Source organism: Pteropus medius, unplaced genomic scaffold (assembly GCF_902729225.1).
Source record: "Pteropus medius unplaced genomic scaffold, Ma_sr-lr_union100, whole genome shotgun sequence".
Classification (NCBI taxonomy): domain Eukaryota; kingdom Metazoa; phylum Chordata; class Mammalia; order Chiroptera; family Pteropodidae; genus Pteropus; species Pteropus medius.
The window spans coordinates 7,139,536-7,166,532 of NW_024352786.1; the positions used below are offsets into that span (position 1 = coordinate 7,139,536).

Genomic DNA, 26,997 nt, shown 5'->3' on the forward strand with positions numbered 1-26,997 from the left:
CTTATGTAGTAATGGCTTCCAAGAATACTCCTATCACCTACTAGACACTTACCCAGTGCTGTGATCCAAAATTACAGGGCTGGAGGTTGTACTGAGGAAGGAGTGTGTCTTACAGTGCCAGGTTACCAGAAGTATGTGGCTAGTGAAAAAGAAATGACATTTGAAATGAATGGGCTCAGAAGCTAGTCTATAGAATATTCTTTCAAATATTACGACTCATATATGAAGCAATCATAAGAACTGACGTACCATTACCAATAATGAGTTATAAAGCTTAGAGACACTTTTCTAAACTATCAGTGATATAAAACAAATCAACATGCCACAGAAAAGACAGTTATCTTTTCTATTCTCTCTATAAGAAAATGTTATTAAACTGTTGTACTATGAAAAGGCAATTAAACGTAATGTAACCAAAAAATGTCATTAAAAAAAAAGTATCTCAGTGATGTGTAGGGGCAGATTCTGTGCTCCAAAATGGACATTTTCTCTTCTTCATTTCCCTGGTAATAAAACAGCTTTCTTCCCCCTTGAGAAATAAAACGTGTATATATTTAAAGTGTACAATGTGATGGCTTGATATATGTATACGTTATGAATGATTACCACAATTAAGTTAATTAGCACATACATCACCTCACATAGTTACTTTTTTTTTTTGGTCTGGAAAGTACAATTAAGATCTACTCTTTTAGCAAATTTCAAGCATATATTACAGTCTTAACTATAGCCATCATGCTCTACCTTAGATTCCCCAGAACTTATTCATCTTATAACTGAAAGTTTATACCTTTTGACCAATCTTTCCCCATTTTCTCCTCCTTCCAACCCCTGGCAACCACCATCATACTCTCTGGTTCTATTGAGTCTGACTTTTTTAGATTCCACATAAAAGTGAGATCATATAATATTTATCTTTCTCTGTCTTATTTCACTTAGTGTAATGTCCTCTGGGTTCATCCATATTGTCACAAATGGCAGGACTTCTTTCTTTTTATGGCTGAATAATATTCCATGATGTATGCATACATAGAATAACGTATAATACGTAATAGAGCATATATAACATAATAAACATATGGTTACATGTCATATTTTCCTTATCTATTAATCTTTCAATAGATACTTAGGCTGTGTCCTTACCTTGGCTATTTAGAGGAAAGGGAACCCTTGTGCACTGTTGGTGGGACTGCAAATTGCTGCAGCCATGTGGAAAACACTGTAGAGGTTCTTTGAAATATTAAAAGTATATCTACCATAGATCCAGCAATCCCACTGCTGGGTATATATTCAAAGGAAATGAAATCAATATCTCAAAAAAATATCTGTACTCATACTCCTTTCATTTGGAGCACTAGGTAGGTAATATAAGGAATGGACTCATGTAAATTACCTTCTCATGTAGACTTAATGTTTAACATCACTCTGTCAAGGGCAATTGTATTTTGAAATGCAGATGCTAGTTAACCACATTCTCACTTTGATGGTGACTAAGTTTTTGCTATATAGAAACCTCCATCTTTTTTTCAGTAAGGAAAGATCATCAGGAGAGATTTGCAACTTGTTGCATTGCCAGCTTTGCTTCATTAACTCAAGCCTCTTGCAGATTTAGTAAAAATACGGGATGCCCGGTTAAATTTGAACTACAGTTAAACAACAAATAATTTAGTACGTTTATTCCAAATATTTCATATTTTTAAAAAATAATAAGTGTGATCTCATGCAATAATTGGGACATACACTAAAAAAATTATTAGTTATCTGAAATTCAAATTTAACCGGGCATCCTGTGTTCTACCTAACAACTCTATTGTAGGTTGCATGAAAGGTTGGATTAGGTTGCTCTTAAATGGTTTGTTCGTTTTTATAAACAAAAAATATACCAAAAAAACCCACTGGATTTTTCCAGTTGTTGGGAAGATTAAATTCCACTTCCTTAGCCTCTTCAATGAAAAGCGTGCTTCAAAAGAGAAGCCAGTGCGGCTGTGGAGAGATTATCCCCAGGAGCTCCAGGTGGGCCACCATCTGGTGAGTAGCCGACCTCCTGCGGAGCCGGGCCTGGAGCTGGTGGACCCCCAGCTTACGAGCAAGAGGCCCGGCCACCGCAGCCCTAGCACAACCTCGGAGCCAACTTGGAGCGGGCGCCTCTGCCGACCCGCTTCTCCCCCTCTTTTTCGCCCTGACCGGGAGCCCAACTTCCATAGAGATCCCTGAGGCCCCTTTCCGCTTCCCCTACGCCCCTGCCCCGTGGGGTGGAATGGAGAAGGCTGCTCTTAGAGCACCAAGTGCCCGGAATCAACGGCGAGGTCCGACTCTGGAGCCCTCCAGGTGCCGGTGGCCCGCTGTCGCTCAACCCAGAGGGGCATCCGCCAGTGGGGAGGCCGCGGGGCAGCGCGCCGCCCTCGAAATCTGAGGGGCGGAGGGCGCTTCGCTCACCCTCCTTCTCTCATTCTCTGTCTTTTTTTTTTTTTTGGTCGGAGGAAGGAAAACAGCCTCGCGCTGGAGTGTGTGCACAGACGAGAAGTGGAAAGGGGACACACCCTCCGCCAGCCCGCCCAGCGGGGAGGCGGGCGGCGGGCGGCGCCGAGCCAGTCGGGGCGCCCAGGGCGAGCGCGCCGCAGCCCCCGCGCTGACCAGGCCTGCGGACGGTGCGGGACCCCTCGCCGCACAATGATGCTCTTGAAGGGCCCCGGGCCGTGGCGCCCGCGGCGGATGCCGACCCCCAGCATCTTGGGCCGAGCGCGGCCGCCGATGCCCCAGGTAAGACAGCCGGTGCGCGAGCGGGGGCCCCGGCGCCAGGGACGGCAGCTGGAAAAGTTTGCAGGGGACACTTCGGCGGAAGGGAAGCCGAATGGACTTGAAGTTCACTTCTTTTCTGCTCGCGGGAGGACCCGACAGTGGTCGCCAGGCCGCAGACATGGGGCTGGAGCCGATGACGGGAGAGGCCAGGGGCGGGGAGACCCGCTGGCCATCACCCGGGCTAGGTTGGGGTGCGGGGACCCCGGGGCTGCGGCCGGGGAGCAGCAAAATACTCCGGAAGGCGGTTTCTCCGCGCCCGGCCGCGTCGCCCAGGGAGTTTAGAGCCGGGTGAATCATGACCGTGTGCTTGAGTAACAGTTGGCCTGACACAGGGTACAGTGGTCTTCGTGGAACCGTTGCTTGAAGGAAGGAGGAGCGTGGATGTGCAGGGGAAAGTGCTGCGTGTGACTGGGACTGCGCTGGAGCTTGACAGGAGCCCAGGAGCACATTCTCAGCTGCTAGGAAAGACAACTTTTTAAAAAGAGCGTTGCAGGTGTGTGGTTCCGAAAGGCGTCGTTTCTGAGTTTTAGTTTGCCCCCAACCCAGCTCCCCACTAGATTTAGTTTCGGATTGTAAAGAGAAAAATATTTTTTATCTTTTAGCTGTGCAGTTTTAAAGAAAAGTAGAAAGTAAGCAATGCCATTATCTTGTCACTTTCACTTCCTGTTTATTTTTTCCTCCAGCTATCTCAGGGCTTCAGTTTGGATTAATGCAGAAAATATTTAAATGCATTTTCTAAATGCCTTCCCTGAATGTTAAGAGAATGAGTAAGGACATTATGTTACTAATACCTAGGAGAAAGGGCAAACTCCTAAAATGTAAAATGGTAGATTTAATAGAGTAATTGGAAAGATAGGCACTTTTTCCACTTTGTAAACTGTACTTTTATTATAAGTGTAGCACTAGACAGAAAACAACTCAATACAGGGAACCCCCTTCACCATACACCATTTAAACATAAATGAATGATTCAGTTTTGTTTTTTTTTAATTAACTCCATTTAACATTTTGAGTAGAAGTTTTATGGATCCCAGGACTGGGCTGCCCTTTCTCAAGTGAGCATCTCTAAGTCCTTTGCTCCAGATTTACCACCTGATGTTATCTAGGGTAGTGCCTTTGCATGCCCTAGAAGGAATGTGGATGCTCTTTTAGAAAAGGTAGAAAATGATACAGTGGGGCTTATTATGCCTAATCGTAGGGGAACAGATAATCATTTTATGAAGCCTTACATATGACTGTTTTGAATTTGCAGATTTTAAGTCTTGACTGCCCATGCAATTAAGTCAGTTTGCTGAACTTTAGAAGTGGAAATGCTTCCATTATTTTATTTGTCTGATAAAAGACCCCTAAAGGACTGAAGACAAGCCTGTGAATTTGCTTCTTTATATGCCTCCTTGAAATTATACCACAAAGAAATGGACAGAAATATCTTGGCTGCCGAGGAGTTTTAGCTAGGACTACTAAACTATATCCTGCAAATCGAATTAGCTGTCTGTAGGGATATTTTTCATTCTCAAGTCTCACTGTTTTGTGGTTGCCCCACTTGATATGAAAAGTCCTATGGCTAAAGACAAGTATTATTTCTACATATTTTTGCCACAAACATTCAGACACCCTCGAGCCTATGCAAACAGCAGAGGGAAGAAACAGCAGGGAGAAGACCAGCTTGCAAGGACTTGTCATTTATTGTGTCTCACGTGGGTATTCCTAATTATATTTGGCCTTTTCTGAAATTATGAGTGTGCCTTATAGGAATCTAGTAACTTTGAAAAATATATAATTCTCATCCTTCATGTGGTAGATGAATAATTGTCCAGCAATGTTTTATGGGAGGAAAAAAGTTTGTCGAAATGGATATGTTTAGTATAGCAGAATTGCGTTTTAAAGAACACATTTTACAGAAGCATAAGAAAGAAGGAGCATATTGTATTACTTTTGGTCAAGGCTGGCCTGGTATCCATGGTCACGTTCTAGTGGCAGCATCTCTACTTGTCCGCACTGGCTGAGCGGTCGTCAAGGCAATCTGTGGCTCTGGCTGGTCTCTCCATACTCAAGGACTCAGCTTTGAGTGATTATGGTACCTCTAAACAATTATCACTAATTATTATCTCTAAACAGAAAGCCCTGGCCTAACTGTGTCTTTCTTAATTTCAGTGTTTTTGCTGTGTAGTTTGAGAAACTCTCTGATACAGTTTCAAGTCCCCAGTATAGCATTTGAGTCTCTACGTAAGCTATGTTTAAAACTTGAAAAAATCAAAAATATACTTTGCAGAGAATATTGAGTGTGCTTTTTGTAACTTCTAGAAACAAAGCATGTACCTATTTTAATCCCATCACCAAATTTTAATTTTGAAATTGTTTTCATCTTTTGAATGTCATAAACATGTCATTCTTGTTTGACATTTTCTTGCCATCCTACCTTGTGTGTGTAATTGGCGTATTGTATTGTCTCCTGAGGAGAGCGATTGGTTGTATGGTTGGTGATTTTACTTATACTATAGAAAAGACATTGATGCCGTGGTCTCAAAGTAATTCCAGACAGGTTTGTCTATTAAATATTAAACATTGCCATCCACCTAGCACTTAGGTATTGGGTTTTTTGTTTTGTTTTAGATTTTACTGTTTATTGCAGTTTAACAGTATTAGTGTTGTTTTACAGCCAACTCTAAGTTAGAAAATCATTTTGTATCTTGGCAGATAAACATTTGTTTATTAAGGTACCTATGAAACTGAGGTAGAAAACCTAAGGCTAATATTGGTTGATGTCATAGTTATATAAACTAAATGTGTTTACATCGTAGAATAGAAATAGTTGGTGTTAGGCACTTGGGACATCTGAGTGCTGAATTGGCCCTGCCCCCACTTATCTCTGAGAACTTAATCAAGTCATTCAGTCTATTTGGGCCTGTTTTATCCCCTTTTCAAAACAAAGGAACTTGTTTGATTGGTCCTGTAAGCGCTTTCCACCTCTGAAATTACCATTTTGTTATTTTACCAGGGGATATAAGTATACCATTGAATAAAATATTATCAGTGTCAGATGGTTGCCTTAATAGTTGAAAAATCCTCTCTTTTATGATCTTAGGCAGTCAGTAGAATGGCAGTTTTACCTAGTGGTCATAGTAATGTTTCCCTTTCAAAAGAAATTGAAATTTACTTGATAGGATGAACATGTCATAACAGAATAGATTAAGTCTTGCACTAAAACTTCATTCTGTCATTACCAGTGTTTTCATCTGTGAAATGTTGCTTATGCAAAAATATTTGGCATTAGAACCCTAAAACCATTATATAAAAGACATCTTGAGCTAACCTACAGGCTATAAACCAATGGATAATAAAACAGCATTATCTCAGACATATTTTAGAAGTATCTTCTTTTTTGATCCTGTTTAATTTACCACAGTATTAATGTGGTAAAATAGAACACTTACCACTCTCTGTTCTCTGAGTTGTTTACATAGACTGCATAGTATCAGATCTCCCAACCAAATGTTTTCACTGAATTTTCCACGTTGGCATACCTTCTAAGAAACAGCCCTGTGAAACATGGTAGTCAATTAAAAGGTGACTTTTAAAAGGACCCATGGGAGAAATTGCTGTCTAGTATTAGAATTGTTGAGTTTCTCCTGAGCAGATGCGGGTTTTATTGTCTAGACAGTGAAGTGACAGCCAGTGGTGGCCTTCCTCTGTACTTGTGCCAGAAAGCTTAGGAGTCAAATTTTAGACTCATCTTCTAACATGTGAAAGACCTTATGACATGCATCCTGGTTTCGTCTTCTCTGCCTTCATTTTTCCCTCCATTCATGTCATCATCCATTTTTCTGTGATCATGTTTTAATGGGAAAAAGTGACAAATAAGATTTTAAGAAATTTTAAAAATCAGTTCTTTGGAGCGCGAACCAGTATATTCTAAGCAGTTACATGTCAAAGTGTGGCAAACCAATCTCTTTCTTGTTCAAGCAGTTTCCTTGGTGTTTTCCCAGAGAAAGAGATATTGATTGTATTGAATGGAGTTGCTATAAGATTAATTCTCTTGCTGTCTCTCTGAAACAAATATGGTGGCATTGAAGTCGTTCACACTTCTCTCTTTTTTTTTTACTATCCTCACTTGGCCTAAATCTTACTGTTTCTCCCCCACCCCTCCTTCCACCTCTGACCTATGGATGTTGAGTCTCCCCTTAAGAACTGGATCTCTGAAGGCAGGGCGTCTCCTCCCACACGCTCGCTGCATGTACCCAGGGCCTGGACCATGGTTTCACCTGGGGCGCGAACCCAGGACCTTCTGCGTGTAAAGCGGATGTGCTAACCACTACACCATGGAGCCACCCCTAAATCTTCCTGTGTCTTTGCTTTCTCTGGTATCCCCACCTGAGTTAAAATATAGTTTGGGTCAACTACCAAGGCCTGTAAATCTCTTTATTCTGAGATTTTCCTATTTCATTAAATCATAAGTGGTGTTATTTGATTTTAAGTTATTTTTTTTACCTTAGTTTACAGGTTAATCATAAGGGGAATAAAAAGCACTGCAGTCCAGACTTCCCTTTGGCAGCTCTTTGGGGGGTTTAGGGGGTGTAATTAGATTTCTGTCTAGAAGTCACGGTATTGGTGAGAAACGATGTCTGAAATCTGCACTATAAACAAAGTCCACTGAAGAGAATTTCTCGGAATAAATCTAAGGGCAAGAAATACGGAACAGTGAAAAGAGAGGCAAGAGACAGAGCTAGAATTGAAATTTTTATAGCCTGCGAACAGAAACCAAAAGTGACAAAACATTAAACCTCATGTCAAGAAACCGACAGGTGTGCAAAGCTTTATTGTGTCAAACTTTAGAGAGGAAATCTTCAAAGTCTTGGAGACTGGTAAGGGTCATCCCGAAGTGTGAGTTCTGCAGGAGGGTCTTATAGTTACTAGATTGATTAGGTGGTTTGGTTTGTACAACTGCTGTAGGCAAAGGTGGTAATCCTATTATATTCAGCTCTAGTGGGAACTCTCAATTATCTGGCTGTGATAGGAGTGGTTTTATAATGAATGCAGTACTCAAATCACATTTCTAAGACCTAAAGATGAATTAGCTTATTTTCAGCCTCTTAGGCATAACAGTAAATAATAGATGCCCTGAACCTGATTGGAGGAGGAAAGAAGATATCATTCTTTTTGACAAATCTTTGTTGTTTTTCTGACGCGTGCACGAACGTGTGTGCGTGTGTGTGTGTGTTCGTTCATCTGTGGCTGTCTTTTTTGCTAAACATCTTGTTTGTTTTTGGCATATGTACTTCCCTGATAGGCTGAGTAGGATATTCGAGGAATTTTAAAAGGTGTTGATAAGTTACTGCTCTTTCTGGCAATAATGGAGCTAGAATACAAGCATGTATTTTTTATAAAAGAGACTGACAATAATGTGACCATAAACCTGGAAAATAATTTTGTTTTAGAAAATGTTTTGCAAACACATCAGCATAGCATTGGCTTTCTAGGCCTTTGCTGGAGGATATTTTTTTGTAACATTTTGTAGTCTGATAACTCATTTCTGCAATTCTGCTTTGGGAATGTTTCAGATAATGAATAATAAAACAATTTTCACTTTTCAAGAGAAAGTATGGTTTCTTTTGACCTTGTAAATATCCTGTTATGGGTTTGTTATTAGTGAAACCAAGGTAAGCGAGCTTTAAAACAAGGTACAGTTGATCCAGAAATCATGCTCTGGCCTCGTCCCTCCAGTCCCATTTTCTGTTTCCTGCCTTCTGCGTCCCACTCAGCCATGCTGGACTAATACCTCTCCTTGTGGCTGGTCGTGTGTTTTCACCCTTTCTCTTATTTATGCTGTTCCCAGGCATCGATGCCTCCCTTCCGTTTCCCCCTTGAATTCTGTTCTTGTTCCAAGGCTGAGTTCCAATACCCACCCACCTCACCCCACTCCACCCCAGTTTTTATGAGGTCTCTCTAGATCTCTGTCAGCAGAATTAATTATACACTTTCTCACTGCCACAGCACTTACAACACTCACCTCATTCTACCACGCATTGTAGTTAGTTGTGCTCATATGATTTTCCTACCTGGATTCTGTCAGCACTCTGGTCAGAACTATTTTTCCTTATCTCTGATTGCCTCTTCCCTGCCACAGTAGCTAAATAATAGATGCTGGTTGGGTAGAGGAATGAATGAATGGATGATTAAAAACCAGATATTATACAGACTTCCTTAATGGTGTATTCCCTCAGGTCTTAGCGTCTCAATTTCTTCTCCTCTTAATCTAGCCAAGGAATCACCTGAAGCATTCTTATCTACTTTTTGTGACATGAGCCATGAATAATTGAATACTGTATTTTCTATTAAAAGAAAGCAGTAGTCTTATATCATGTTTTGGTTAATTGCTTTACTTCCACATCAGGATTTTTAGAAGACATTATTAACATAGTTTAATGAAACAAGTTCTGTAAGGACAGCCTGTTGGATGAGTATTTTCTTGGCTATTTTAAAGTGTGGTGTTGATTTAGGATGATTGCTCACCTGTGGGAACAGAAGCATTTGTCTCTGCAGACAAAGACTTCTGTAAATGAGATTCTCAGATCATATTGGTTTTTGATTTGTGAAGTGCTATTTTGTATTGCCAAAAGTTATTCATGTTAGTACTAAAAGCTTAATCATTAAAACTTAAATTATTTAGAACATTAAAAGTCGATTCTAAAAATGTTTATTTGTAAGATACAACTGCAGGGCAAAATATAAAATTAACTTTTTGGAAAATAACCCTCAAAAAAGGAATATAAAGTTTTATATTAGGAAACACACAGGTGTTTTACTGTAATAATGCCTCTATTACCATCCAGAAGTGGGGCACACTCTTTTGGAGCATGGAGTGGCCGTGAGTGAAATGATCACCCATTGGTTCTCCAGTACTTGGGAAATGGTTAAGGGAGGCCCTTAAATGTGCACAGCAAAATGTGTTGAATACTATTGAATGTTCAAATATTGGGTAGGTTACCCTATACAGAGGTCGCCATTTATCTATTTACTTACATAGCCTAAAATCTGAAGTCCTTGAGTATGAGTAGGGACTTTATATAAATCTAGAAGGTTCATGCAGGGACCGTAGCCATTATGCCAATATTTTTGGACTTTGGGGACAGAATGGATAAGCAGGATGGTAATGGAGGGTCCAGCTGCTACCTGAGCCTTTGCTACTACTTGTGCTGCTACCATTCTCCCTAACCCCAAGAGCTGGTTCTGGCTTGATTTCTAAGAATGTTTTCACTGAAAGTTTGGCTTCTCTTTCCCCTATCCTGGTTAGGTTGGTCTACTTTGACACGTAGATGCCACTTCTCACGCTTTTAGTCTTTCACAGCTAAGTCCTAGTGTGTGATTATTTGTTATTAGTGAAACCAAGGTAAGCAAGTTAATTGCCTGTATTTTCCTTGCCCCTAAGCCCTGAGATGTCAGTGAAGGAGTTTTGGTGGTTTGTCAGTTGGTTCATGAGGGTCAAACAAGTATTGGAGACTATATATACTAAAAAAAATTCAGAGAAGGAACATTATTAGATATTGAAAATATGAGAAGAGATGAGATTTCCCGTGAGCTCTGAAAGCAGGCTAAGGGTTTAGCAGACATATGTGAGTGGGAAGAATGGGCATAAGCACAGAGAGTGGAGTCTAAAAGGGGTTTGCGGGGTTTAGTAAGAACTGTGATCCGGCTACAGGAAGTATTCTATACTGTGAGGCGTGGTCCTTGATCTGACTTGGATTAGAGTTTTAGACATCATATTAAAATCTTACAGGAGTTATTTTTATCGAATTAAACTCTGTCACAAACTGCATCCTGCAGAGCATTGTTTCCAGAAAAAACAAATTATCTGTTCTTATAAGTTTGAAGAATTCTGAGCTAAGCCATACCAAGTTAAATGGGTTCTTTTCCTACAAACTTTTGGGAACTTTACATTGTTAATGGGCATTGGGACAATCTGAGAGTGAGAAAAAGGTAGATCACAGACCTCTTTTAATTCTGCAGCATTCTTAATAACTTTTCCTAGAATAGTGGTCCATGGAATACAGTTTGGGAAACACTACATTAACAAATTAGATTGGGGATGGATTATGTTGAAAAATACATGAAATCCTATTACTTCATAGCCTATTTCTCAGGCATAATTAATATTGCCACTCTGGCTTTAGTGGATTGGATCATTCCTAAATGCTATATTCTTCAGCCTTCTTTACAGCCAGCATGTGACCAAGTTCTGGATATCCTACATGATATGGAAGTGCAACTTGTAGTTTACACCCTTAATTAGGAAACTGATTTCTCTCTTCTACCCTTTCTCCCTCCCATGGGCTGGAACGCATGTGCGGAAAGGGTGAGCCAGCCTGGACCCTGCAGAGGTATATAATTCTCTAGATGATGGTGGAATGACTAGATAGAAGGGCCCTGGATCCCTGGATGACCTTAATGTCATCTTATTCACCCTCAACTGCCTACCCACTAGAAAAACAAACACATATCTTGTTTGAGTCCCATGTCTTTTTAGGTCTCTTTGTTAAAGCGGCTTGGCTTTTGCCTCGTTTAGTCCAGTGAAGGACCAGCCCAACCAGAAGTCTCTGAATAGAGCTTAAAGCAGAAGAGCAGAGACATGATGAGGTGGCTGCTATGGGAGGTTCTCAGAAGCCACGTGCATAAACTCTAAATAGAACGATAACCAATACATAGATGTAATGTGTTTTATAGAGCAAAGCAGTTTACCTTGTACTATCTCCATCTGTCACCCACCCATTTTATTCCCAGTTAACGTCTAGTTTTGACTTTACCACTTTTACCCTTTCCTGATTACTAGATAGAAATGTTCTTTCCTTCCTATGTCTGCCTATAGTTCGTTCATTTTACTCCTTATTTGGACTTTTTGTGTTTCTATCTTACCAGCATGCCTGCCTCCTCCATGAGTATTCTCTTTCTCTGTACATCGTAACTCCTAAAGAGCAGGTCTTTTATGTCTTTTACATTTTGCAGCATATTATGTCTTAGTGTTTCTTATTCTGCCAGTACAGGTGCTTGAAGTAGTGTAAATGAATGAGGCATAAGAATACAGTTGCCAGTGTCTTTATGAGAGAGAATGTTGGACTAGACCAGATGCTCCAGATAGTAAACATGTTAGGCTTTGCAGTCTGTGGTCTCTGTCACTACTACTCACCTGTACTATTGTAGTCCTAAAGCAGTTATAGGCAATACATAAATAAATAGGAGTGACTATATTCCTAGAAACTTGATTAACAAAAATGGCAGTAAGCCGGATTTGGCCCATAGGTGGTAGTTTGCCAACCCCTAGTCTGTAGACTCTGTACCAAGATTTTGGCAATAGTAATAGATAGATCTGTTCTGGAAGATGAATCCGGACCTGGCAATCCAGTGTACATACGGTAGGATGAGAAGTGAGCATGCTAGTAAAGACTAATCACAAAGTCATGGTTATCATACATGGAACTGGAATAACAGGAACTGGCGCAATGCAAAGACAAGACGAAGAATATAAAAATGTGTAGAGATTTCCGCAAACCGAGTTGTACCTCACTGTGGGGCCATGGTACCTGGTAAAATGAGTGAAGAGGATGGGAAGGCTGGACTAAGAACATGAGTTGCTTCCTGAAGTCAGAGGAGGAGTCAGAATCCCGTAGTGAGTTCTGTTATGGGAAAAGTGACATGACGCGGGTGTAAAGGTGAAGACTTGCCTAAAGAATGTTCGAGAGGCAGCGCACTGGCATGGGCACTTATTGCCGTAGGTTTATTTCTCTGGAATTGTCATTAAACCATGGTATCATTCGTCTTTCATCTGAACCTGGAATTAGAACTTAATGTATATATGTTTTTACTCCTTTTTCCTTCCCCGAACTTTTTGTTAAAAAATGAATTTTCTGGGAGCATTTGTGATCTTGCTCCCCGGCATATGTTGCCAGTTTGGCTCAAATAAACTCTTACAAAACTTTTTTAAAATGAAATTTTCCATTTCTGTTGGTTAGAGTAAGCTATGTCACTGAAACAAAAGACCTAACAATAATTAAACTTCCATATTCTTTAAAGCCATGTTTTTCTGGGAAGTGGTTCCGAGGTGAGCTTTTCAGGTCAGCAGTAGCTCTGTTCGACACATTCCTTCAGGGACCTAAGCTGATTAGTTCCTCAGTCATCTTCAACACATGGCTTCCAAAGTCAAAATAGCATAGAATATTTTTTTTTTAGGCTTGCAGGGTGTTAGGGGTTACGCCTGGAGATGTGTTCCTGTTCCATTGCATATTTTATTGAATATGTCAGATGGCCCATTTAGCTGCAAAGCGGCTGAGAGAGTCTTAGCTGGAAGCCACATTCCAGCTAAAATTTGACAAAGGGAGAATGGGTTTTAGTGGAATTTAGCTGTTTCTCCTACAGTCTCTTTGGCCAGAAACAGGACAGTTTTGCTTTTTGGTGGGTACTGAATTTCCAAGGCTCCACTGAGCTTCATTTATATGTGTTCCTCAGCAGTAGATATTAGGACACAAGAAAACATTATTTCTCCCTGGGAAATAAATGGTGGAAATGCAGCATTTTCAATTTGGGCAGGAGTAGGAACATTTGACACCTTGTTAGGTTCATTATAAGCTGCCCTCCGGGGTATAACTTAACAGGAAGGGGTGTAGTCTCACCTGTGAACTCTAAGCTAAGGAAGAAGGAGAACTCTAATGCTTCAATTAGAATTTGAAGCCAGAATTCAAGTTTATGCAGTGACACCTGATAGGGAAGAAAAAGAAGTATAGTTGAGAGAAGATGCTGACAATACAGTTTTAGGGAAGAATTTCCTATAGAGCAGTTGTGGTGATTAATAGACAAAGGAGCAAAGTAAAACTTAAAAAAATATCATGCATAGCTAGTCTATGAATTTAGTGGCATTTTGTAAGCTAGCCCATTATAAATGTGGCCTTAAAAAAAAGAGGAAAACTTAGGGTGCTTGAAAGGTGCTAACTAACTGCATCTTAGGAAAATTAGTGCCTTAGTATATAACAATACTGAAACCAATCTACAGTAGATCAGGCCATATTCAGAAAGTGGTGTATTAATATGATCTTGTATAGTGTCTAAGCATCACATTATTTACTTAATTACATTCTTTTGTTATGCTGAGTGAAATAAGTCAGACAGATAAATACCATCTGATTTCACTTACATGCAGAATCTAAGGAACAAAAAAAACAATCTAATCAAAAACAGACTCACAAATATAGTGCACAATTTGGTGACGGACAGAGGGAAGGGGTGTTGGGGGACTGGGAGAACGGGATGAGTGAAGGGTTAAAGAAGTACAAATTAGTAATTGATAGATGGTCACGGGGATGGGAAGCAAGCACGGCATAGGGAATGCAATTAGCATTAATATGTTGGCTAGGTGGAGGGTCAAGGGAGGGAGGGAGCAATTGGGAGATCATTTTATGAACTATATAGATGCCTAACCAATGTACTGTATACTTGAAACAATTAAAATAAATAAAATTTTAAAAAATTACATCCTTTTGGCTTATACACAGACTTTTTAATTTTAATTTGCCAGGCTCGGATATCACTGTTGATCAGTCCGAAATACATAACTTTGATTGACTTTGAGATACTAGAAATGTTTTCCTTTCAGTGCTTTTCATGTACTTTAGTATACTTATTGTTTTATATAATGAAATGGCCAGATTGCGATAAATACAATCCTTGAACTTGAATACGACATATAATTGTTCATGAAACATTAATAATGCTTTAGTAAAAGTCTTAATAAAAGTTGTCCAAAGGGCTCATATATATTAATATATATATAATATGAAATATATATAATTGGAAATATATGGTATTATCACTGATATGAATGTACTATGACATTATGAACTGTGCCTGTGCCTGGCCTGACAATGTCAAAACATAAGAGATCATGCTAGGTGCCATGGAATTGTCTCCTTCTGGAGATTTATTATGTTCTTCCCATACTGCAGCAGATTAATCTGGCCTTGGTAATAAGCACGTAGCATCATTGCCGTAAGAGTAGCAGAAGAAAACCAATCGAGCAATGCTAGGAGAAGGCAGAGCTTCCCAATGAGTAAAAAGGTGTAGGATGAGTAAAATCCTAGTTTGGAAGTTAATTATGTGCAAAGAATATAGGAGTTTCAGTTGACCTACAAGCCCCCTGAGAACGCTGGATTTTCAGAACACCAGTATGGCTCCTGACTGATTGAAGGGAGGTGCAGCCTCCTGATCAAACCAAGCGATAGTTCCATCACATGGTATCAGGATTGTCACTGGGTCAGTACTTTAGAAGCGACTTTGACAAGCTGGTGGGGAGGGAGGTGAATCCAGAAGGCAATTAAGATGTTGAGGATTTATATAGGAGATGATTAAAGTGGAAGAATATTTTTTAATCTGGTGAAAAGAAGGCAAAGAAGAGGCAAAATACGTGTTTTCAAATATCAGAGAAGGTACCATGTGAAAGAAAGTTGTCATTCTGTGTTGCTTCAGAGCAAGGATATCACTCCTAAGATTGGGCAGAATAGATAGGCAGAATTCAGATGAGTTAAGAGACTATTTGAAAATATTCTGCTATTCACCAGTGAATAGACTACTTCTTAAAGGGCAGGACTATTAAGTTACTAGAAGAACTCAGGCGGAAGCTAGAGAAACCCTGAGCAGCCTCCAGTGCTGCGGGAGCTCAGTCAGTTGAACGACCCAGAACCAGAAAGCAGAACTCTTTCCTCCTTCGGGGTCTGTCCAGTGCCCGCTACTGACAAAACTTTAGTGCCAACCAGAAAAGGAAAAATATTTCAAGGTCCCAGATCCGTTTTCACAGAGAAGTCAAGAAGAGTAAGTTTTTTGAGCTTTTAGGTGGTAAATCGACAACCACAGGAGGGATGCAGTAGCATCTCTGCAATATTTGGAAGTGGCAGCTGTGCTCACAAGCATGGCCACCCTGGGCAGGCCACAGTGGGCTGGGGAACAGAGGCCAGACTGTGGCTGGGGCACTGGTGGAGGAGTGGTCATTTTGAATACAGTGCTATAGTCTAGATCAGAAATCAGGGAAGCAGCATCTGACTGTTCTAGGAGCAGAAAATCCAACCAAAAAAGGGAAAGATGAGATAGAGAAATTTAAATAAGAAGAAAAAGATATGAGACTTATAATTGTATGAGGGAGTTAGACTGAGTAGATAGGAAAATGAGGGGTGGATTACTGAGAAGCCATGAAGTAGGCTTAAGGAGGGGTAGTGGGGACCTAGATCAAGTCCAGGTCAAAAATGGGAGGTCAGCTGGGGAGACCTAAGGTTCTTCTCATCTCTTAATGTTCTGTGAGGTCTCAGGTACAGTCTTTGGTATCCATCACAAGGTCAGAGATTGCTGAAGTCTGGAGATTGATAAACTCAGATTAGCTGGATGAAAATTAGTCAACTGCTATACATCCCTTTCTGCCTCTCCCACTAAGAAAAAGCTTTTGATTGTATATAGCATAATAACTACTTGGTTTGTGTTGTAGCTTTTTATTTATATGATATTATGCTTTCTGTGGAGGTTTGGGTTTTGAACGTTGCTGTGAGGTTTTGTCTGGAAGTGACACAGGTGCACTCACTACAGTTATAACGTTGTCCATTTGAACTTAAGCACAGGTTTCCCATGTATGAAATTCACTTTATGATGAATCTAGGCAGTTTCATTTAATTTTTAAAATTCTATTTAGTGTGATAGTGCCACTGTCTAATTAGTGGAGTCTGAATTTGTGCCAGTGACTAAGCATTATAATCAACAATTGGCGTTATGCTTGCAGTTAACATGGAAATATCCAAGTCTAACCTCTCTTGGACAGAAATTATATTATTTGAATGGACTGTTGGAACTGAATTAGGATTAGGTATCTTGTAATTTTCTTGCTTATTTAAGGCTATTAGACATTAGAAAAGGTCTTTCATAGGCACAACAGTGACCATTGCAGCTATTACTTTTACACTTGATTTTGAAGCTTTAGAAAACACCTTTGTGGTCTCTGCTAGTCATCTTGCTTTTTCTGGTAACTTACTCACTCTTAAATACACGGTTACAGCAGAATCGGCCATCTTAGGAAGATGCGACTTTCATTCAACTGGCTGCCTGACCTAGGAATTTGGAATCAAGTCTAGGATTGCCATCTCTGCTGGATGCTCTTTTGAATAGTGGAGTCGTAAGCTAATGAACTGTTTGCTAATGATTGTTTTCCACCACATGGACCAGGAAGCAGTGCTAATTATTTTCTAGTGATAAAGCAGAATGAGACTAACATAAAGAGAAAGGAGAAATAGAATATGGATCAAGAGGACTTCCCAAGCTCAACATGACATTCCATCCCCTAGCTCTAGCCCATTCCTGAGGCTAAGTTGATCCTTCCATATAGGCGGCTCTCTGAGAGACGCCCCTATGACCTTTGAGTAAATTTCCATTCTTGCGTAAACTAAGTTAAGCTGATGTTTATTCCTTTCATCCAAATAACAAATATATATGATGATCATTCAAACTTAGAAACAGTAAGATCTCAGTAGAGAAATGGACAGAGGACGTAAGTAATTCTCAGAAAAAGAAATTAAAAATACCGAAGAAACGTGAAAAATGGTATCACTGACAGTGAAAGAAATGCAACGGATATCATTTTCCTTTTTTTTTAAACCTATCATATTGACAAAGAAAAACAAAGATAAGACTCAAAGCATAAAGCATGTCATTATGTGGGAACTCTCCTGGACCGCTAGTGAGAATATAAAATGATTACATAATTCAGAGTCCTAACAGGAAACAGATGGCTCGGTCAGATAAGGATAATTAGAGTTTATATATAAAGGAATTTTCACAGAGGCATGGGTGCAGGGGAACCACAGGGATGGTGAGGAACCTTGGGCTGAGTTGAGGGGGGATGGGATGTAATGCACCCAAGGTACCTCAAGGGGCATAGCAACCCCGAGTTGAAGGACCCAGCCAGATAGTCACTCAGAAGCCATTTCCTTATTCCTTTAAACATTATCATTCATTAAAACTGAAACTGCAAAAATAAAAACAAAAACAAAAACTAAAGTTGTAAAATGATCAGTTTACTGGTCCAGGTTAAGATTTTAGGTACTTCATTAAATCGTTTTTAATGAAGAAGCTAATTTTTTCAAAGTCAAACCTCTCAAAAGTATTGTTTTTCCTTTTTTATACCAGCAGCTATTGAAGTCAGCCCTCCCTTTGTTAATATACATAATGATAGGTAATACATAGCATGTGCTGGACACTGCCATCAGCTCTTTCCATGAGTTATCTCCCTCAGTCTCTGTAATAAGGAAAAAACTCATTTTCTATTTTCCTATGTAGGGAAATACCCCCACCTCAGGTTAAATTTGTTAGAGCGGGTCATAGAACTAAGGGAAACACTTACATTTTCCAGTTTATTAAAAGACATGATAAAGATGCAGATGGATAGCCAGATGAAGAGAGACATAGGGTGAGGTCTGGGAAAGTTCTGAGATAGGAGCTTCTGTCCCCATGGAGTCGGGGTGAGTCACCCTCCAGGTGTGGTCGTGTTCACCAGCCTGGAAACGCTCAGAACCCGGTATTTTTGGGATTTTATAGAGCCTTCCTCATGTAGTATCATCAGTTATTAACGCCATTTCCATCCCCTCTCCCCTCTCTGGAGAATTGGGGGGCGATGCTGAACTGAAAATTCCAAGCTTGTAATCCTGGCTTGATCATTCTGGTGACCAGCCCCCACCCAGAAGCCCACTCAGAGTCTCCCCATGAGAACAAGAAAGAGATGCTCCTAGTGCTCTTATCACTTAGAAATTCACAAGGGTTTTAGGGGCCCTGTGCCAGGGACGAGATCCAAGACAATTTTTAGAACAAGAGATGTTCCTACAGCTCTTATCACTTAGGAAATTACAAGAGTAATTTTAGTAAACTACATACTTTGAGTAAACTGTACCGCCCCAGTTTTCTCTTCTCTTTTGGAGCATAAAAATAATAAACTAGACTTGGGCAAACCCAAGGTTAATCCTAAAAAGGAAATTCTCAATTTCTGGGTGGTAAAAGTGAACAAGTAGCAAATAAAAAGCAGCTCGTCATTTGATGGGACCCCGATTTTCATATCCCAGTTTCCCTCCACCCGCTTATCTATCTAACTTCTGCCCAATGGCTTCCTGCCTCGACATTTCCTTAACAGTGCCGTTCCCTTTCACACTCTTAGTTTTTGTTGGTAGAATGTCACTTAACACTTGATTCCACTGTTTTTTATTGTGGATCATATCATACAGAGCCTCGATTTTCCCAGTGGTTTGTACTTGTTAACCCAATGAGACTATGTGTTCTCTGAAGTCAGGATCCATGTGTGACACTTCTGTTTTGTTCTTTGAAATGCATAGTTCTGGATTAGAAACGCAAAATGGGTGGTTGATTTCTATTTTTCTTCCATAGCACAGTTTAGTTGTCAGGACTCTGATTAAACTTTATATTTAAACCAAAGCAGGACCACCACAAAAACTTTTGCAGGCTTGTACTTATTCAAGGCTGCTACATCTAAGAGGTAGCCTTCACATTGCAGACATCGTAGATATGTAAATTTAGGGTGAACATGTCTGAGGAGGGGGAGCTCACTTTTAAATTCACTCAAAGGCAACCATGGTCAGTGCAAAATTCCTGACCATTGCCTCAGAGAAGAGATTTATGTATTATAGTCAACTTGAAATTCATTCATAAATTGAGTCAAAATAAAAATGATGCTTAAAGCCTGACTAAAAATAGCAGATCAGAGAAGAAATAATGAACCACATTCCTGTAAAGAAACATAAAACGTTTTAAAAATTACTTTCACAACAAGCTTGAAACAAAAGTTTATGGGAAAAGAGAGTATTCTCTTAAAAGATATAGTTATAGATTTTAATAAGAAGTGGTGATTAAATGACTATAAAGCTTTGTTTTAAAGTGTCGCATAATTATTGAGATCATAATCTTAACTTTTTCTAAGAAATGAGCACATGAAAATAATAGATATGAGCATGTGTTGAAAGCTTCGTAAATGAATTAAATTCATAAATATTTCTTTTCTCAGATGTTGTAAGTAGTAATTTTGCTTCCTTTCTGTACTGAAAAAAATTATCATGGTAGAAATGAAGACTTGCTAGCTATTTCGTTTGGTAGATTTGAAATAATTAGAAGCAAAATCCTAAGTGACTGTAAAATATCATCTAAAATATAGCAACTTTTAAAATTACATCCTGTACCGAAGTGAAAGATCTAAAAAGTTAATTTGTTTGTCATTTAAGGAGTTGGTTTTTAAAAACTACTTAGTTTAGCATTAACCTTCATCTTTACAGTCGTAGAAGACAAATCACAATTTTGTGATGGCCTCTTCACCTCAACATCTTAATTATAGGGTGAGGCAGAATTGTGGCTGAACTGGCAAGAATACATCTTTAAAAATGTATCATTTATTTCTCACCTTTAAATATATTCTTGCCGAAGGAAGGCAGATCTAAGTGAGGGTAAAATTTTGCAGCCAATAGATGTGTGTTTCTCATTTTTTGCTATGGTGATGCAAATCGTCAAGTAACTCAATCTGTTTCCCTGGGCAGCCGCCAAGAAGTTGTGTTACTGCAACTTGAGGGAGTTTGGTGTTTGAGTCACTGAACTCATGTGTTTTACTCTGTTAGTTAAACTGACATTTCTGTTTTCTGTTGAGCTTTCGATGTTTGCACTCTAATGCTAAAATCATCGGCTTTTAGCAAAGTTTGATACTGGAAATGGCCAAGTGAAAGAAAATCTTGTTTTACTCAGACCTCCCCAAACTGAAGATTCCATCTGCTATTTTTATCCCTTAGGAAAGGTTACATTTCTTATTTCAATATAGCAAAATTTCTCTCCTGACAAACTGAAGCCTTTCTGTTAGGTAATAAGTACAAAATAAGTCATCCTGACCTTTTTTTCTGTCATGCCTATCAGAGAAAATAAAGGCCAAGTTTTATGCCTCCCTAAGATAGCTTTCCATACCACCCCACACCACCAATTCTTGGCTTTCATTTTTTAACACCTGTCTTAAATTATCATGTTTGGTAACTCCGTATTTTTGTGGGAATTGAAGGGGATATAAAGAATGTTTGATAAATAAATTTATAATGTTAGTGCAATGAGATTTTTTTAATGGAACCTGATAAATGAATTTCGAAATTCATTTGGAAAAGGATAAATCATCAACATTTTGAAAAAGAACAATGAGAAGGGACTTGGCCTAATTAAGACAGTGTAATTTTGATTTAAGAATATCTGAATAGATCAGGAAATAGAAGAATGAGTAGAGAAACAGACTATGTATTGATGGAAATTTAGTGTATTATAAAAGCAGCATTTCATCCCAGTAAGAAAAGGGTAGTTTATTTGGTCAATGATTTGGGAATAATTGTTATCCATTTGGAAAAATACGGAAGTGTAAGTTTGTACTTCATACATTCACAGAAATTAATTTTATATGATTTAAAGAACTCAATATGCAAAACTTTGCAAGTAGTACAAGAAAATATAAGACAATATTGATAATCTTGAATAAGAGTTATCAATGAAAATGTTGACGTTTCATATTAAACTACGCAAAAGTAAAGTTTTTAAAGATTTGTGCATTATGTTAGTAAAACTCTTAATAAACTATTGTAATGTTTGTATCATTCTCCATAATGCAGCTGTGCCATTGTTTACATAACAATTCTCAGGTACATTTCAGATTCTCCCATAAAATTGCTTAAATTCCTAAGTGGACTTATGTATTCTAACAGATGATACTCTGAACTGATTCAGGTAATGCAAGAAAAACATTAAATTTTACCCTCTTGATCCAGATACTTTTCTTCCTTGGAATTTCACATTTGCTATTCTGATTAGCTTAAGAAATGCACTTTTATGTTGGCTCTTTTTTAAAAAGTGACTTTTAAAGTTGCATTTTAACACTGCTCTTTTAAAGTTGATTTGTTTTTAGAATTATCATTACCAATTTGTTTGCTCCCCTGTTTTACTTGTGACTATTGTGGTAAACTATCAGGAATCTTAACAAAGTATAAACAACTTAGAATTAAAAGATTTTCAGATTTAAGTAGTGGAATCTTGTTTTCAAGAGCTATTTTTGGACAAAACTCAAACTATAAAACAGATAAAATGGACACCTGTGGTAAAAGGCGTTCGGGTTCCAAACTGTCTAGCCTTTCCGTCCGGCGGTCCCCTCCAGGTTTGTGGGGCCCCTCTGCAGACTTCTTGGAACACACTTTGAAAACCATTGAATGTTAGTAACAACAGTGCTTAGGTGGAAAAGCAGAAGGGTATAGTGATTAGAGTAATAGACCTAGTGAGGTTTCCAGAATAAGTGCCAGTCTTCTTGAAAGGGAATATATTGTGCTTTTGAAGTTATTTTTGCATACGTAGTCATTTTGGCATTCTTTTAATAGTGCTCCAAATGACGGCTACAGATGTCCTCATGAATTTCTTTGGAAGGTAGAGACTAAAGTGTAAGGTCTTAGCTACTTTTTTGCTTTAAGGTGAAGGCCATGCTGGCTTGACAAGTTCCGCCTTGTATGAATGAATAGGGTTGATGTTCCTGGAGAACCCTATTTGTCAGAAGCCAGGGCAGAACTAGTTTGCTTCCTCATCTAGCCAATTATCTACACACTGGCATATATCTCCCCTGTAGAAATAACTTTTAAGGGATCTGTCTGCAGAAAAACACTTGGTTCACTCTAACCCAGGGAGTGCTTGGAGCTTCAGTAAGTACTTTCCCTCTCTCTGCAGATGCAGATCCTGAGCTGGGTACCGCAGCTTTACCCCCACTTACTTTACTATAAAGCAGTAGAGAAAGCCCTTAGGGTTAGGCATCTTGGGCAGAGTTCTACAAACAACCTTCTTTTTAGTCACCATCACCCGTTCTGGGATATGGAAATTGAGACATGGACACCGACTCTCTTATTGATTTGAGCCTCTTCACTGGTGTTGCCCAGATTAATTCCTGGGTGAGCTTTAATTGTAGCTTTCTGAAATCAGTAGATTTCTGAAATCAGGTGTTTTCTTTTAGCTTTGCTGATCGGTAAGGTTGATGAGGGTGGGGATTATGTCTCGTTTGTATTCCCAGTGCCTGGCATTGTGCCTGGCACATAGTAGGAGCTCAGTATATATTATTTACCTGACTGGCTTCTGTCTGTCTGCCTGATCATGTAGGAATCCTCATCTTTCTTTCTTAGACACAGCCTGTATTCAGAACTGCCTTATCATATCTTAAATAAGAATGTTAGGCATATCTTGTGTTTCTTCCCTCTAGTTGATACAGATCCAAAAAAAAATTTTCCACTAACCAATTTATCTGGTGATAAGCTTCTTACGTTGTTTCTTTAACTTCAGAGAAGTACCCCTCAATTAAGATAAATTCTTATCAATTATCTGTTTTGTTTTTGTTGTTTTGTAAGGAGAGAATATTATTAAAAGATTATAAGGCTCTTAGAATTATGCTACTAGTAATATCATAAATCTCTTTTTCTCTCAATTCTAAGATTAAGTTAATAACCTTCTGATCCTCGGTTTCTTTACCTATAACAAGACTTTGGAGACATAAAAATAGGAGTACATTTGAAAGTATTTTATGAACAGCAAGGTGCTTACAACAGTTGTTGCTCTATATAATTGGCTTTTTTTGCTTTTATTTGCTTATAGTTTCAGTTCATATCCAGTTTAAAAATATTATTTGATTAGAATAGTGAAAACTACATCTAATTATGTTTCCATTTTATCTAGCTGTTTTATGGAATTTAAAAATTGAGCTTTTTTCCCATTGGAAAAGCCATATTTAAAAAAAGAAAAAAAAAACAATTGAATTTTTGAAATTTAGTTTTTATTTTTATTTAGTTATACAACTTGCTATGAAAAACAGGCTTTAGTCACTCCCTAAAAGCAAGCACTTATTACTCTTTTAGCTGATAGGTTTTATTTATCTTCATGGCTCTAAATAGTATGCTTCTATTGCTATCACTTGATATTTCAGTTTTAGGAATTTTGTGTCGACCTTCTATGAAAGATGAGGATTTAGCTCTCTTCACTCCTGCCCCAAACTTCTTGTCTCTCTATAAAGTTATAATCTTAGCTTAGTATTCAGGATTTACCTTTTTGTGACTACATAAATTCTATTTATAGGTAAGTCATGTAGAAAACCGTGATTACTTCTCCTTTTCTGTATGATTAGCTTGCCTGAAGTTAAAAATTGTTGGTCTATGTACAAGTGTGTGCACACACACACACCAGTAATTTCATCTCCGTCTTCTCTTCAGTCGTGTAAATGTCTTCCTAGTGCATTGCAACCCATTTCAAATCCTTTCAATTGTATCATCTTGGGGAAGCCTTTCCTGGAGCCCCTGCCTGCCCTGTCTGCCTTTGATCTCCTATTGGATCCTGATACCTGAAGAACTTTCTTGGTTTATTCACTCAATTTGGTAGAGCATCTCTTCCTGTAGACTGGGGAGAGGGGGTTACATATATGAAAGATATTTTTTAAAGATGTAGCATTGAGTAGTTTGGTTTCAATGGCTGCAGGCTAAACTCTAGATAGAGCATTTCCTTGCAACTTTGGAGACATTTCTCTATTTTAGAGTCTAGCGTTAAGTCCAATGCCATTCTGATTCTTGGTTCTCAGTATAAAACTTCTGTGTGTTTGTTTGTTTGTTTTTTGGAAGTTCGTAAGGCCTTTTCTTTGCCCTACAAAGAAATTTGGTGTTCAGAAATTTCATAAACATGGGTCTGCGGCAGATGTCTTCATCATATACTGGCTACTTGGTATGCCCTTTTAATCTGGGAATTTGTGTTCTTTAGCTCTTGGAAATTTTTTGTTTGTTTGTTTAATTTATTTCCTCCATTCTTTTTTTCTGTAAGTGAGCTTTTTAGAACTCCTGTTTAGTTAGATTTTGGACCTCACAGGTTGATCCTTTATTTTGCCGTTCTAATCTTTTCTCTCTTAATTTCTATTTCTTGGTCTTTTGTTTTTACTTTCTGGGAGATTTTCTTGATCTTTTAAGTATTCATCTGAGGTTTTCATTTTGCTCTATTTAATTCTTTATTTTCCAAGAATGCTCTTTTATTTGCTGAACTTCCTCCTTTAAAAAAATTGCATCCTCTTCTTGCTTTGTTGATGTAATGTCTCCTCTTATCGCTGAAGATTTTAATGAGGCGTTTTATTATCTTTTTCCTACCTAATCTTTGTTTACTTCAGATTGCTTTTTCTTGTTGCTCCCTCCTTTATATTAGATGTCTGGTACTAAAACAGATTATGGGAAGCTCTTTTCAATTAGATGGAGTTTAACGCTGCCAACACTCTTTTCTGTATAGGTGCCAGTCCTTATCTGCAGTTACAAAATTCTAAAAATTCTGAGTGCCAATATCAATAGTATCTTACGGATTCTTGTTTTATTTAACTAGGTTGTAATTTCTTACTGTCATTACTTATCGTGTTGCTTTGTCCTGGATTTGGCCAGTGGGAGCCCCTTTAGTCTGACTTTCGCATTGTTTTGATGTCTTCCCTATCATCCTTTGTGCACTTCCTTAGTTTATACAACAAGGTATTCCAGGCTCATTCTGTATTTTACCTGCCTTAACCTTCGAATTAGCTTTTTCTCAAAGAACACATGTTTCTTTTCGTGGATAATAGCATTTAGAAACCAAGATCTGCTGGCTAGGTGTGCCCTTGGCTAACAATTTTAGCACTTTCTCAGAAGACCAAGCTAGTAGGAAGAAGAAGGAAAAAGAAAAAAATAAAATGTATATATATAATATATATTTAAATATTATTTTTGTTTCTTTTATAACACCCTCTATATATTTGATGTAATAATTAGATATGCCTTGGGTTCATTTTTTGATACCAACAATTCCGATCCAACACTAAAAACTACATCTCTAACATTAAGGAAACTGACTGAATTATGTCAATATATTTAATCAGTTGCTCAAGCCTAGAATACATAGAGAAATAGTAGTTTTAAAATCAATATTCTGTGCCACTGCAAACCTACTCACTAGAGTTAAATGTTTATAGTTTTTTCATATAAAATTTACATACAATGAGATACACGAATCCTGTGTGCACACTTTTATGAGTTTTGACAATGCGCATAGACCTGTGTAACCTGTACCTCTGTAAAGATATATAACATTCCATCACACCAGAAAATTCCTGCATGCTTTTTCTCGATCAGTCATGGAAAGAATTTAAAAATCATTATGTACACATGGATGTAATGACAGTAAGAGAGCCAGGAAAAAAACATTTTTAAGGTAAGTTCTGTTACAAATTTTGTCCTTTTTAGGCATTTACTTGGAAAGTTCCACTCATGGTTTAATTTTCCTTGAATTATTTGTACAAACCTGACTAATGTTTCTTTTAATGCTGAAAGCACCAATACTCACTTCAAGGCTAGAGCAAGTTGGTTGTGTATATGTGTGCAAATACAAACACACACATCTTTCTCGTGGGAGGGGGCCGTTCAAAAAGGGCAGCCTGGATAATACCCAGTAGTATTTCAGAAATCTTATTTCGCGTCAATCAGTATTTTCCAACATAATTAAGAGAAAATGGGAGTTTTTTTCCTTAAAGATTGGGGACAGTGTGCAGGAAATCATTAGAGTAATGAGAAACACTATTGTTCCGTCTTTTGTTAAAAAGAAAACTTGAGAAAGATACCCAATGCCCTTTATTTCCAATTATCACACAGAATTGGGTAAAGCCACCGTGGGAACTTCAAACCCCACTTGGTGCATCCGTCCTCCTGCCTTTCAAGCACATTTAAGAACAAGAGACCAAATGATTATTTGAGGTCACTTCTGGGCATTCTGAGAAGTAAGTGTGTCCCTTTTCTTTCTCTGCCTGTATGTGTAATTATCAGCAGGAAAGTGCCCAAAGTATAAAATGATTATTTTTAGTAGAATTTATGTAGGACACTAAAATAAATGTTCTTATTCAGAAAGATGGAAAAAAAACTTACTTGAAAACTGGCTCTACTGTTGAGAAAACTTGATTATTTTGAAGTTGTCAATGCAATATACGCTTATATTTCCTCCTTTAGATCTAGGCATAAAGTAAGCTAATAATGCCACATTAGAAGTTTTAGTCATTTTGAACTTTAATTTGCCATCTTCATTAATAAAGTACAGTAAATACTT

The 26,997-nt window shown here is 38.4% G+C and overlaps 1 protein-coding gene across 1 annotated transcript in view; it reads left to right on the forward strand.

Annotated features, from left to right (window-relative positions):
* Positions 1-2,553: 2,553 nt before the first annotated feature.
* MCUB (mitochondrial calcium uniporter dominant negative subunit beta) overlaps positions 2,554-26,997 on the forward strand; it is a 79,936-nt gene continuing 55,492 nt past the window's right edge. Inside the window, exon 1 of the mRNA XM_039848837.1 lies at positions 2,554-2,760. Within this exon, the coding sequence (XP_039704771.1) occupies positions 2,671-2,760 (90 nt within the window). The 5' untranslated portion in view covers positions 2,554-2,670. The remainder of the gene's footprint in view (positions 2,761-26,997) is intronic.